Source organism: Equus quagga, chromosome 6, assembly GCF_021613505.1.
Source record: "Equus quagga isolate Etosha38 chromosome 6, UCLA_HA_Equagga_1.0, whole genome shotgun sequence".
Taxonomy (NCBI): domain Eukaryota; kingdom Metazoa; phylum Chordata; class Mammalia; order Perissodactyla; family Equidae; genus Equus; species Equus quagga.
The window spans coordinates 55,111,564-55,126,454 of NC_060272.1; the positions used below are offsets into that span (position 1 = coordinate 55,111,564).

The 14,891-nt window shown below is 36.0% G+C and overlaps 1 protein-coding gene across 1 annotated transcript in view; it reads left to right on the plus strand.

Annotated features, from left to right (window-relative positions):
• Positions 1–14,891, plus strand: part of DNAJC15 (DnaJ heat shock protein family (Hsp40) member C15) — an 88,418-nt gene that overhangs the window by 15,457 nt on the left and 58,070 nt on the right. Inside the window, exons 2-3 of the mRNA XM_046665076.1 lie at positions 12,016–12,067; positions 14,566–14,639. Coding sequence (XP_046521032.1) covers positions 12,016–12,067; positions 14,566–14,639 — 126 coding nt within the window. The remainder of the gene's footprint in view (positions 1–12,015; positions 12,068–14,565; positions 14,640–14,891) is intronic.

Genomic DNA, 14,891 nt, shown 5'->3' on the forward strand with positions numbered 1-14,891 from the left:
GACATATATGTTTTGTTTTGAGATTTTGATTCAATTTGTTACCCTTGTGAGGTCGTCGTATTGATCTATATATCTACCTCTTGTACAGTGCTTGGTCTGTAGTAGACACCCAGATTAAATGTTTAAATATTGAATTAGTTAATGGATAATGAATGAATAAAAGGGTATATGCCTAAAAGCATTATTTTCTGGGCTTGAAACACAGCAGAAATCTGTATCAGAGTTCTCCAGAGAAGCAGAAGTAGTGTGTATGTGTCTATCTATTTCAAAGAATTGGCTTACTCTATTTGTGGCAAGTCTAAAGTTTGTAGGGCAGGCCTGCAGGCTGGAAACAGACAGGAGCAGATTCTTGAGGCAGGATTTCTACTTCCTCAGGAAATGTCAATTTTGTTCTTAAGGCCTTTCAACTGATTGGATGAGGGCCACCTAGGTTATCAGAGATAGACTCCTCAGAGTCATCTGATTATATTAGTCATGTCTACAATATACCTAGACAGCAACACTTAGATTAGTGTTTAATTGACTAACCTAGCCAAGTTGACACATAAAATGAACCATCACAGTATCCTTGGATTTAAAAACTTCATATCAAGTGTGCACCCTGGTTTTGCAAACCTGTGATGAGCCCAGGGGCTCCTAGTGCTCTCCGAGGTGTCCAGGACTAGGTGGATATTGGGCCAGGACTTTCTCATGAGCCACATGTAATGTGAGCAAATAAGCAGCTTGTGTTATTAGGAGAAAGTGGAGACAAGGTTTGTTTTCATCAGCGGGTCCCTGAATAAATGCAAACAGTACTTAAAAGATTATTCTTAAAAAATCATTATGTATAACAAAGATTTAAGTTTGGGGAATTTTTTTATTAATTATGTTAGAGAGTGGAGAAGTACTCATTTGGTGTAAGCCTGAGAGGTTTTTTATGATGTTTGGCTTTTGCTTGTGTTTTATTGTTTTGCTTTGTTTTTGTTTTGCCTTTTTATTTACACTCTAGTCTTGCTGTAGAAATTAATGCTTGCCTGAGGTTTAAAATAAATTGACTTTAAAGTGGAGCAAATACAGATGTAATTAGCTTTGTCTTTCCTTTTAACTTAATTTAAGGTTTTCACGGGAATTGGTGTTTTCAGAGAAGTTCGAATGTATTTGTTATTGACAATGGAACGATAATGACGAGGGCCAGGCACAGTAATGTGGACGGGTCCAATTTAGATATGAAGATCTGTGAAATTCATGTTGGCTTGAAGACTTTAGGGAAGGGCACTTCTAAAAATCCTCTCCCTAATGTCATTTTATCGTGTCTGACACTTTTTCTTGAATATAAGTTCACCTCTCCTCCTTTTTTTGATCTACATGTGTAATACCTCTCCCAAATTCTGCTGATTTGCCAGCAGTTTTTCTTGTTTCCTCTTTTTTTTGCTCTTCCACTTGCTGTTGTTTAAATTCAAAGATCTTTTTTTTGTAGAAATTGAACCAAATAATAAGGCAGCATAAAACACTGAGTTCCGCAGAGAGTGATTTCCTTATGATTAACCCTTGAGAATTGAGTCACTTCTAGATAAAGAATGTTTTTTAAGACAACCTGCTCCTCCTTCTTTTCCATTAGTAGATGAGACCTCCCCCTCGACAGGTGTTGTGAATTCACATGCTGCTTTACTTGGGCTTTATTCATCATACTCGTCGTGGCATCTTTTTAGAAAAACAAGTCCAAAAGAGAGCTTATGACATCCCCACCTCTGTCTCCAGTCCTCTCACAGTCTTTCCTTCTCAGCAAAAGGCAACTCCATTCTTCCAGTTGTTTAAGGCAATAACTTTAACATCCTTTTTTCCCCACCCAGCTTTATTGAGGTATAACTGACAAATAAAAATTGTCTATATTTAAGGTGTATTCAACGTGATGATTTGATATATGTATACATTGTGAAATGATTGCCACAATGAAGCTAATTAACACATCTGGTACCTCACATCCATTACCTTTTGTGAGTGCGTGTGTGGTGAGATCACTTAAGATCTTCTCTCTTGGCAAATTTCAAGTATAAAACCTATTCATCTTATAATTGAAAGTTTGACCAACATCACTGCATTTCCCCTACTCCCAACCCCTGGCAACCACTGTTCTACTCTCTGCTTCTATGAGTTCAACTTTTTTAGAGTCTGCATATGAGTAAGATTATACAGCATTTGTCTTTCTGTGTCTGCTTTGTTTCACTTAGCATAATGTCCTCCGGGATCATCCATGTTGTTGCAAGTGCTAGAATTTCCTTCTTTTTTATGGCTGAGTAATATTCCATTGTGACACACCATATTTTCTTTATCCACCCTTAATCAATGAACACCAATGCTTCTCTTTCTCTCATACCTCACATCCAATCTCTCAACAAATCTTCTTGGCCTTATCTTCAGGATATACCCAGAATCTGACCACTTTTCCTATCTCTATCATTAATCACTTTGGTCCAAGCTACCATTATCTCTCTCTTGGATTATTATTATTTTTAATATTCTGGGCTTTTTAATCTCTTCTATTCCTTTTTTTTTTCTTTTTGGTGAGGAAGATTGGCTCCAAGCTGCCATCTATTGCCAGTCTTCCTCTTTTTGCTTGAGTAAGATTGCCCCTGAATTAACATCTGTGCCAATCCTCTATTTTGTATGTGGGATGCTACCTCAGTATGGCTTGATGAGTGGTGTGTTTGTCCATGCCCGGGCACCAAACCTGCAAACTCTAGGCTGGTGAAGTGGAGTGCACAAACTTAACTACCACGCCACCGGGCTGGCCCCTCTTGGATTATTTTAATAGACTCCTAACTCACCTTCATCCCACTGCCTTTCACATATCTATTCTCAACATGACAACTAGGGATCATTTTAGAATGAAGTGAGATAATCTTAGGCCTATACTCAAAACAATCACGTCTCATATCACTCAGAGAAAAGCTGAAGTCCTTGTGCGGAACTCTAAGGTCTGACATGATCTGCTCCCCATGTTACCTCTCTGGCTTCATTCCTTATTGTTTTTTACCCGTTCTCAGTTTCTTTTGCTCTGTGCACACTAGCCTCCTGGCTAATCCCAAGCACACCAGACGCACCCTGCCTCAGGGCCTTCCAACTTGTTCACTCTACGCGCAGTGATCTGTGCTTAAATATTGGCATGGCTTCTTCACTTTGGTTTTCTTTTCAAAAGTCACCTTTGCAGTGAAACTTTCACTGCTCACTCCGTGTAAATTTGCCACTCTTGCTATACAAACACACACGTATTTCTTTACCTGCCTTATTTTTCTCCATAGCACACTGTCTGTTGCATATTTTCTGTATTTATATTGTTTATTGTCTGTCTCTCATGCTGAAATATAGGTTCACAAGACCAGGGATTTTGTCTGATATATCTTCAGGAGTTAGAATTGTGACTGGTACATATTAGGCACTTACTGAGTATTTATTGAAATCGGTCAACCAATCAGAGATGGGAAGTAGCCTCCAAATGGCTCATTGATAAATTATCTTTTATTGGGAATTTATTTTTCTTCATGTTTGTTTAACAAATTAATTATTCCTTCATGGACCTGTGGATTATATTTGTTTCATTTTTATAATAAAATTTACCCAACACAAGGCCCTTAACTTCATTTTCTTTGTCTTATGTGAGACTTTTGAATATATTTACCTGGTCCAGGTATTTCGAGGCATGATTACATGTTAGTTTCTTAATTAAGTTTGACTGTCATTGTCCATTATATTTTCCCAATTCAAAACATAATTCCAGGCACTAGCAGACACCAATACAGTACACAAATAATACAAGCTGTAAGAAGCATCTGAATGATGGGGAAGTGTCTTAAGATAAGATCATCCCATTATACAAACTTATTGAAAACACACTGTGTGCCAGTACTTATTTTGGAAATCCAAAGAAATAAACACAATGCCTACCTGCAGAAGCTCAGATTTTAGAAGGGATTTGAAATAGACAGGTAAACCATTATTAAATAATGTGCTATGTATTATAAGAGAGAGATCTGCTAAGTACTGTGGAGGCACTGGAGAGTTTTGCTAGGGTGAGGAGGTGATGGGAAAGTTTCACTGAGAGATGATGACCTTGAAGCTATTTGTTTAGAATAAGTAGGAATTTTCCAGCAGGACTGAGCAGAGAAGAACAGAAAGGAGTAAGAGTAAAGATCTGAGGGTGAAGAAAGGACTAACATAGAGTATCTGCCATGTTTATATAGTGTACTGGTTATTTTTCATAACCTTCCTCATAAATCGTTTTGAGCATTCTGTGGCATAGGTATTCACATTCCCGTTTTATAGATGAGAAAATGGGCCCAGAGAGATCAGCTTAGGGTAACAACTGGTAAATATTGAGTTGTAATTGGAGCCCAGGCCTGATTAACTTTGAAGCCCATGAATTTTCCATAACACCACCTCCCCCTATACATGCATGGTTGAAAGGGTAGAAGATTGAGACAGTTCATGCTTGCTGCATGGATGAGAACTGTGAAGGCTTATGAAAAAAGTAAAGGTTTAGAATAGGGCAAAGAGGACTGGGGAAGGATACCAATTAATGATGAGGAAGATGATGACGCTGATCAGAATTGAAGGTCCGGCAGACAATAGAATAATTTTGTAGTGATACTATTTAGTGTGGACATAAGACTTTTCTTCAGCCCAACTTAGCAGTCTAGGAAAAGGATTCTCTCTGGCAGTTGTGCCACCATTTTGAAACCAACCAATGATTTCATTGAGAATTTGCCGCTTCTCAATTTCTGCAGTGCTATTGTGCTAATACCTGGAAATTTTAAAATCTAAAATATTCATACTTTGTGTTTGGTCAACAGCAAAGCAGTGAGAACTGTGTTTTTTGGCATTTGTAACAAATATAATCTAAAATTTTCATGAACTTTTAAAACAAATATCATTGATCAATATCACATAAATTGATTTTGTGCACACATATCATCTTTTTCAATGGTGACCATGATGGAATTGTTAAAAGCTGAATTTCCAAATTTGATGTAAATAGAATGTTTTCTGTTTTTCTTATATGACCCACTCTTCCCAAACACTAGTCTGGACTAACTGTAAAAGAATTTGTTGGTAGAATTTTTAACTGATTTGTTAACTGATTTAGTTTTTAGTATGTATGTGCACGTAATTATGGAAAGATCAGCTTGTTCTAAGTATGCACTAGACTAATTTGTACAGCAAAAAAAAATATATGTATAGGTAGATAAACAGATGGATTGATCCATAGATCGATTTATCTATATGTCTCCAAGAATTTACTTAGATCTTCTGTAGACCTAGAAAATGTTGCCTACTTTTCTAACCCTTGTACTTCTGAATCGTCAAAGAAGATGTTTTAAAACTAAAACTTGCCCAAGGCAGCCTTGTGAATATTGGGGGGAAAAGAAAAGCCTGTGTGGCATCCACATTTACCATTTACTATCTCCTACATATGTATGACATCTATGGCAGTTTTAGCTTAGGCCAGAGGACAGGTATATGCATACCTTTCTTTTCAAAGTACACTGCCTGATTTCCTTTATTTTCAGCACACGTTCTAATTTTCCTAAGACAAAAAAATTGCAACATTTCTCTAGTTTCTATAAAATCACAGGTGTACCATGATGTCATTCTAGTCGCTTGAGCAATTTCAGACATTTAATGTAGAAAATGATTGTACTTTTAGTGCTAACACTATGCTGGATTCACTATTTTGCTTTTAAATTGTCTTTTCAATGTCACTTTTGTTGTTCCGTTACTGGCAATTTAGTTTTAAAGCATCATTGTTTAAAAAAATTCAAAATAAAAATTGAAGTATATCTTTGTGCTTGCCACTGGATCAAATACCTTGTTGCATATATAAAAGAAACAAAATAGATCCTGTTAGCCTGAGGATTCAATACTACAGTTTAAATAAATGTGAAATAGCATAGTGATAAAGCCTATGTGAAATTTTTTTAACAGTAGTAAAATAGAGAAGATGTTGATGGAGTTCTCTGATATTTACAGTTATGGCAAATGAACCATGGGCTATTTAAAAGTCCTAGTATGTTTTAGATGTTATTTTACTTTTAAAAATTAAGGTCAAGTAAAGGTATAGTCAAGAGTTCCATGTGAACGACTAGCCCAGATTTCAGATTGACTCTCCTTGTGCTTCCTGTCTTCTGTAGCATTTGCAGTAAGATAGTGTCCTTTCCCTGTTTTGGGTATTCACATATGTGAAAGGTTAGGGGAACTTGTTTTAGCGCTCTCTAAATTTGTGTCTGAAAAAAATCCCGGTGACTTTAGTGAATGAAAAAATGTTAGGTAGTAAATAGATTTTTTTTTTTCTAGGAAACAGATCGTATTCTTGTTCTGGACCAGTTAAAGTTTTAATTTAATCACTTCTATCTACCAGTCTTCGTATTTCCACAGAAAACTTTATGAGAATGTTTACTCTTACTTCAGAGTACTAAATCTGGTTGTATGGGATACGTAATTTTTAAAAAAAGTTTGAGTTCAGCTTCCAAATAGTATTTTTGTTTGTTTTTAATTGTTTATGCTCAAAAAGTATAAACTATTTTAATATCAAGCTCATTAAAAACTGCAGTTAAAGAGGTAAATCAGATGCAACCCCTTTCCAATAAGGAATTTTAATTCCAATAGAGAAAAGGGTTTTTGGTTCGCTGTGCTATACTTTTCAGCATGGGTAAGTAAGATTTGATTACACAGTTTTTGGTCATTTATTGAACATCCTTATTTACTTCAGTGATCTACCTAATTTGGGTTTGTTTTTGTTGTTTTTAAAGGTTGCAAGGTCTTTTGTGTTTATCTTTTTATAAATTTAGTTTTTAGAAATATAGGGGCCGGCTCCGTGGCCGAGTGGTTAAGTTCGTGCGCTCCGCTGCGGCGGCCCAGGGTTCGGATCCTGGGCGCGGACATGGCACCGCTCATTAGGCCACGTTGAGGCGGCATCCCACATCCCACAACTAGATGTACCTGCAACTAAGATGTACAACTATGTACCGGGGGGTGGGTTTGGGAAATAAAGCGGAAAAAAAAAAAAAGGAAGATTGGCAACAGTTGTTAGCCCAGGTGCCAATCTTCAAAAAAAAAAAAAGAAATATAGATAATTCTAACCTCAAAAGTAGTTTTCTTATTGAATGAATGAAAAATGAGATATATATGGTACATCTGATGTACTCTAAGAACTCAAAGGTGAATGATACACCCTTCTGGACTTTAGTGGGCTTGCTTATTTTTTTTTTTTTATAGAGTTTCTTATGTTGGGTTTGTGAACTTAAGGGCTTTAGGGAAACCCATGGATCCCCTCAAATTATATACAAAAAATTAGTAGTGTATATATATATTTGTGGTTTTCTGGGGCGATGATCCATAGATTTCATCAGATTTTTAAAAGGCTCTTGATATCTAGAAAAGCTAAAGGAGATAGAACACATCTAACTATAATTTAGTGTAATGAATTTTGTAATAAGGATAAAAATATGATCTTTGGGAAATTAGTATAAATACTGGTGGCCAACCATATTCAAGGTCCTGCATAGGATTCATTTGATATAGACTTTTGCCTTGTTATGCTCTGTCTCCTGTGCATAGTGTAGTGATTGGTATATAGTGATGTTTGTATCAGTGAGAGTCCTGGTAGTAGCAGATGGATGGTTTTTTTGAAGATAGTTTAATGAAGGGACTATTTGCAGAAGTGTGGGCATGGGGTAAGTTAACCAAAAAGGGGTGATGAATCACCCAAAGACTAGCAACAGTTGGAAACTGTTATCCATCCAGGCAAAGAGGCTAGAGGATGGAAACTGTAGAGGAAAATAATCCATAACCAATCTATAAATGAAAATTGGGGTGAGTTTATTATGAGCTAGATCTGAGGACTACTTTAGGCCAGGGCCTTCCTTCCTCAAGAAAGGAAGGGCACCAAAGAAGTGGGGGTGTACAGAGTGGTTATATACCATCAAAGAGCATGTATCACATATGATTGAAATGTCTCTTTTACAATAGTCCCAAGATTGCTGTGTCGGCGTAGGGATTGATGGACACAGCAGCCCATCTGTTGTCTCAAGCTGTGTGGTCACAGGGTGGGTGCAATAATCAATTCCCAGCCTAGGAAGAGATGCTTATCCTTAAGGAAATGCCAGTGTGGGGGAAGTTGCATCTTTACCTTAAGGCCATTTGTTCTTGTCTTTGGGCCATAGTAAATGCTTAAAGCAGATATATAATGCATGTTCAAGGCCCACATCAGGCCCTTTTGGAAAAACAAGGTCAGGCCGAATTAGGTTTACACCAAATGGCTTCCTCATATACTCCGATATCCTATTGCTTGCCATTTGTTTGTCAAAACTATGTTACAGAACGCAGTGAATTTGTAGGCATGAAAGAGGAGCCGCTCAACAGGAGCTGTGGCCAAAGAGGAAACATAGCAAGGAATAAATGCTACCATTATTTCTGTCTCCTTCAGCTCTAGCTCTTCTGCTGATGATTTCTGTTTGGAAAGACAGTCTCATGTACAGTCTTTCAACCCTGCTTGGCCACGTAAGAGTGGGCTTTGGGCTTGTAACACTTCCTTACCAAGAGATAAGGAGCCCACACAGCCTGTGCTGTATTTACCACTTTTTTGGGATAACTTTTCCTTGTGTCAGGCTCAGAGAGTATTCCTTTGTTCTGTTTGAGCGCATAGTCAGTGGCCCTCATGCATGCTCTTGCTTTCAGTGTTTCAGACTCAAGGGGTGGGGTGACATGGAGAGGGGGAGTGGTCCTTCTGTTGCAGCCCAAGAGTGGTTCCCTTGGCCTATTTCCCTTTCAGTGCTTGCTGCGGGGCCTGGTAGGGGGCACTCACTAGCCATGAGGGACTGATTAGAGCTGACCTTACTCTGTCTCTTCTCTCTGTGAGTAAAGCATTGTTCTGTCCAGTGCTTGACTGTGTTGTGTTTTCCTTGGCAACTTTGATAGCAAGGTGCAATGCAAAGTAGTGTTTGGAGTCCTCCCCTGGGATTAGTAACCCATTCATGGAGTTCTGTTGGACACTTCCTCTCATTGGCAAAACCCAACCAGAAACTAGAGGGCAAGTGAGAACTGGGTAACGTAGTCCTTAGAGATAAGGGGAGGCAGAGGTACCAATCAAGGCAGAGAAGGGTGGAGAGTGGATCTGGAGGGACAAATGGAGAATAATCAGCAGAGCACTCAGTATTTATTTGTTAGATTAAATTGAATTTTTATTGTTAAACACAATTTTTGTTAAAGTAGAAAACAATCAAATTCCTAATGGTTTACGGTTTCTGATATAAATGCCTTGAAATAAAAATCTATTTGGAATTGTAAAGGCAACTCTCTGTTTCCTCTACATATTTTGAATAGTTGAAGTAGTAAAAATGATATAATAATTTTCAATCTAAAATGTGAAATTAGAATAACTCATCTTCTCAAGACTATATTTTTCAAATATGCATTTTTCAAAATGTAAAAATTTGGATTATTTAATCTAGAGACAACCAATTCATTTTCTAGGACCTATCTCTAAAACCTCTTCTATGAATCTTCTCTTACTCAGACAAATTTAAGGGTTATGGAACAATGCTCGTACCTCTGTATGTCACTTAGATTCAATAAAGCTAGTTATTTTTATTGATAATATTAAGAGCAATTCACATTCACTGACTGTTTACCATGTGCCAAGTCTCTGTGCTAAATCCTTTATATACATTATTACATTTTATCCTCATGGTAACCCCAGGAAGTGTAGATACTGTTGCTTGGTGCTTGGGATGCATCAGTGGACAGAACAAGTTCCACAAAGGCCAGAGATCTTTATATTCTTATATTATTATTTCTACACCCTTTTGGTTTTGTTGTTGTTATTGTTAGTATTCCCTAGTTCTCTTGAAGTTGAGCACCTTTTCATATGTTTATTAGCCATTTTGATTTTTTTCTATGAAGTCCCTGACCCAGTCTTTTGCCCATTTTTTATTGGGTTGTCTGTCTTCTTCTTATTAATGTGGAGGAATTCTGTATGTATTTTTGGATATGTGCTCATTGTCTGTCATTTGTTGCAAATGATTTTTCCCATTCTGTGGCAGATTCGGGCTAAAATATTAAGAATAGATTGGATATGGGTAGGCCAAGAGAAATACTTCTAGTCAGATGAAAGAATAAACAAAGTTATAAGGAAGGAAATAAATTTACACATGAAACAGTTGAGTAGTTTGGTTGGACTGAGGGTCCTTAAAGTGACCCAAGATAAGACTGGAAAACTCAAAATATATAGCTTAGGGAAGTTCCAGAAAGTGACAGCAATTTACCTCAACAGAACATCTTTAAATCAGTACTAACCTCCGTTCTGTTCAGGAATAATTAAGTCTAGATGACCTGAAAGGAACCTTGAAGACTATTTTGCTTCTCTGGACAGCTAGCTCTAGGCTTTCCTTCCTGTGCCGGGCAAAGAATCTTCCTTTATTGAAACTGCCCTAGTGTAATTGCATGGTGAGAAGGTATATCTTAGAGCTGGGGCTAAGGAGAAGCCTAGGTGAGCTTTTTCATACTGTCTATGAAGAGCTCTAGATTTCTAAGATAGAGCTACTGGATATTAAGTTAGAGCACCATTGTAGAGCTGCCCTTTGTTACTGATGTTTCTCATAGAGTCTTCCCTTGAAGATTTAGGGCTCTGGTTTCCTAAGACTTGTATTCCCCTGTGGAACTTGAAGACTGAGGGCTGTAGGGCTTTTTGGTGTTGGCATCCCTTCAGTCTCAGCCTCCTTTTTACGACTTCTGTACCAATGTGAAATGAATCCATTCTGTTCCCTAGTGAGATGATTCTAGCTTTTTAAAAATCTTTGCTAGATCGTATGGATCTTTGCTGGATTTACATCTCTCACCACTAATCAGACAAAAACATTTCTGTGCTTTCTTTCCTTAATTCTGTATCCATCAAAATTTGATTTGGCTGCAAGTGCCTGAAAACTGAAAGTAACAGTGGCTTAGGAAGGTAGAATTTTATTTTTATCTCATGTAAATAGAGGCAGTCCACGGGTGGTGTGGCAGCTCAGTGATCATCCAGGACACAGTCTCTTTTCATCTCATTGTTCTTCCTTCTTTATTCAAGATGGCTGCCCCAGGTATAAGGTCTACATTCCAGCCAGGAGGAAGGAGGAATGGTAAAGGAGAAGGACGTTCCCTTCAGCCCCTGAAGAACTTCTCAGAAGTTGCAGACACCACTCTGCTTATGTCCTATAAGCCAACACTTAGTGAACATAGCCATACTTACTTCTAAAGGAGGCTTGCAAATACATGTCTGGCTAAAATTGGGAATTCCTGATCCTATAGAAGAAAGGGAGAATGGATATTGGGGGACAACCATTGACCTCTGCTACATAAACCTTTTTCTGTTGTGACTTAAATATTTTCCTGAGTTGTTTAAGGAGAAAAGCATAGAATAATATGGCATATATAACTAATTTAAAATAGAATTTTATTGGAATGAGCTCATAAGTTTAGATTCAGAACTCATGGCTCTTTAAAATTTTTACGTTGGTCTAGAAAGGTAGAAATAAAATAGCTTGTAAATTATTCACCATTTTTGCTAATTTTTGACAGTTTGACTTTACTAAAGATGGATCTAATGTTTCATCAAATTTTTAAGTGTAGCAGATGCCACCAAGCATCACAAATGTAATGGAAGAGGAAATATGTGTCTTATATCTTTATAGGAGATAAATATATTAAACCCACAATATTAAGAACAGTCTATAGAAAACATTTTAGCAATGGGTAACATAAAAGCTCTTGGTTAGAGTGAATTCAAATATATGGATATTAAATGATATCTAGAATTATAGTAGTTAACTGAAAATTAGCTGATCACAGGGCACAGCAGATATAATCCCATAGACACTGCGGATTTTCTTAAAGCAGAGTTTGAAGAAAATGTAGTCTTTAATGTAATTATTCTCATTATTTAAAATTATTTACTTTTAAAACCCAGTGTGTGACACTCTTAAGTGATAATCATTTTTTCTTCCCTAGGCAAGAAGTTTGATAGCTGTAGGACTGGGTGTTGCAGCTCTTGCTTTTGCAGGTAAGATAAATAAAGGATACGTATCAATGTGTTGCAGGAAAAACATTTCCAAATAGCTTCTAAAGTGAGTCATGAGCAGACTCTTAGTATTCTTAGGTTTTTGGTTTTAAGACATTATATATTTCCATTCTTTTCACTGTTTGTAGTCACTGAACATTTGTCAGTGTACAAAATCTAGATGAACTTTGTACGGAAGAAAATTAATGATACAAAAGCTAGGAAAACTAGCCCCAATAATAGTTGGTCTTCCTGGCATTTTTTTGGTTTGAGCTATAGTGTACCATTAAAAAAATCTTGAGTATGGAGCAATATAATGGTATGGAGTTCCTTTATTCTCCCGTGTTTATTTTTTCTTGCAGCTGGGATTACACATTTGCTGAGTGTCAGTTTTTTCTCATGAGCATAGTTATTCCCTGTAGTGTATTTATTACCTATTTTTAACACATTGTTGTAATGTCTTTGATAAACCCAGGAGAATTTCTTTTACTGACAAAAATCACCTTTTAAGAAAGAATAGTTATAAAGATTTAAAGCAAAATTGCTGTCTCTTCCAGTCCTCAACTTATAGTTTTAAACTGTGTAGTTATTCCCTAATTAAATACTAATCTGAGAGCATTTCCTTGTTGATAAAGATTTACATTTTTTGTTTTAGCATTTATGTCTCTAAGGTCCATGGATTTAATCTTGTTAATTGGATCTTCTTTTTAGGTGAAGCTTACATTGTGTTTAGTAAGATCCTATAGAAAAATGAGAAAAGATTTTTTGTTTTGCACGGTGTTTAATTTCACACAAGTCTCATTTAAAGCATCTCAACAAATAAGAACTTTAAAATCAAGATCAGTGGCTCAGATTCTCTTGGTCTTTGTGCCATCAAGGTCTTGTATCTCATTATATAACTATAGTTAACTAATTACTGAGCTTTCATGAGGAGAAAATCATATCTGAAGAGGAATTCTGACAAACTAGCCCATGAAGGTAAAATAATTATAGTATTAATTATTATCGCAGGATGGGCATAGCTTATTCAAATTCAAATGTAAGATTTTTATTTGAGAGGAGAGAACAATGTGCTTTTGCCAGGGCCGTCTTTCTAAAATGAGAATTGGTTTGTGTATTCTGTACATACCACACTGTTGTCAAACAAATTCGTGTTACTAATTAGAATATTAGATAACAGGCAGATCTCTTCCAGAGCCAAATACAGCTGAAGAATAGAATTTAGGAGAAAGTACTTAGACTTGTTGGAACCAGGTCTTCTGGTTTATGATTAAAATAAACCTATAGATGTCACTTCTTGAAGCCTTTAATTGCTTTTTTACATTGAGACAATCTGATTGTGGTTTTGAAGGAATTTTGAGGTGATTTAAAAGCTATATTTTATAATATTGTAGAATCAAATGGAAGTTGACATCTATATGGTAAGAGATTTAGATAAGTTGGGTTTCAACTTCATTTAATTTCACTTTATTTGATGTTCTCCTTGATCTCAAGAGCTTTTTATCTCCTACGTAGATTGACTACTTCGCGTCTTCCCTTTTCTAGCATCCTGTTTTTCACCGTAACATATTGTTTGCACAGGAACAACAGTATGTTTAGATAAGTAACTTATTCTAAAAGATCCATGTAGTTGAACTTTCCCGGTGAAAATCTTGATTTACCAATAGGTTTATGGTTAGAAATTGAATTGAAGTCCAGGGTGTCATAACTAGTTTTCTAGCAAGACTTTTTGGAAAAGAGACAGCAGTATTAGTAGACACACATTCTGATTAGGATGTAAAAGGTAAATTGCCCGGATATATTTTATTCTTGTTCTATGCCCTCAAAACAATTTAGGGCCTGTTTTGCTATTCTTAGTTGTCAAGACTCAGGGGAGTTTTTATTGTTAGGATGCCTAAGAAAGGAAAGCACTAAAATAAAATAAGTTTTTAGAAGAGTAATCATCCTCAGTGGGAAATTGATAATGACCATCCTTAGTAAATATTTCCTACATAATAGCTGTTTTACTTTAAAGGTAACTCCATTAAAATCACGCCTATGTTGTATAGATCATAAACAGTATTTGTTCGCTATATATTTCAAAGTGATTGTCACTGTGAAAAACAATATAGTTAATCATTTTAGATTAATGAATATCCTTATAGATAAAAGGACTTCATAGACAGTTTGTTGTGAAAAGAGTACTAGGATGTTATTTTTTGGTGATCTACAACAGTATAAATATAAGATACTATACATAAACATTGAAATTTTCTAATTTTATAATTATGAACTAAAACTTGACAAGTTTAATAGCCATTGTAATTATATTAAAATGAAATTCTGTCCTCCATTCAATAAATAAATTCGAAAAAATATGGCTATCTTTCTGGTGAATTTTGAAATAGTTATTGAAATAACATATGGAAAGCAAACTATTAATAAATCCTGTAGTAAGCACCTTGTGGGTATTGACTTTCATTATAGAAAATATATTTCCTTTTATTCCTGTTGCTATTTAGGTCGCTATGCATTTCAGATCTGGAAACCTCTAGAACAAGTAATCACAGATGCCGCCAAGAAGATTTCAGCTCCTGTAAGTTAAAGATGGCTTTAGTTAGAAAGCTAATTTCGATTTTTGTTTATATGCCATATTTGATAGTAATTATGTCTTGGATAGAAAAACGTCTTGGATTTTCCAGTGTTTGTAGAAGTTTACTTCCTTTGTTACATCATCAGGGAGTTTGTCTAATTTATTAATTTAGTTTCTTGGTCACGTTATTTTTATGTCTAACCTTATTCTTGGTTTTGACATCTAATTGTTATGTTCCTTTAGTAGTGTTATATA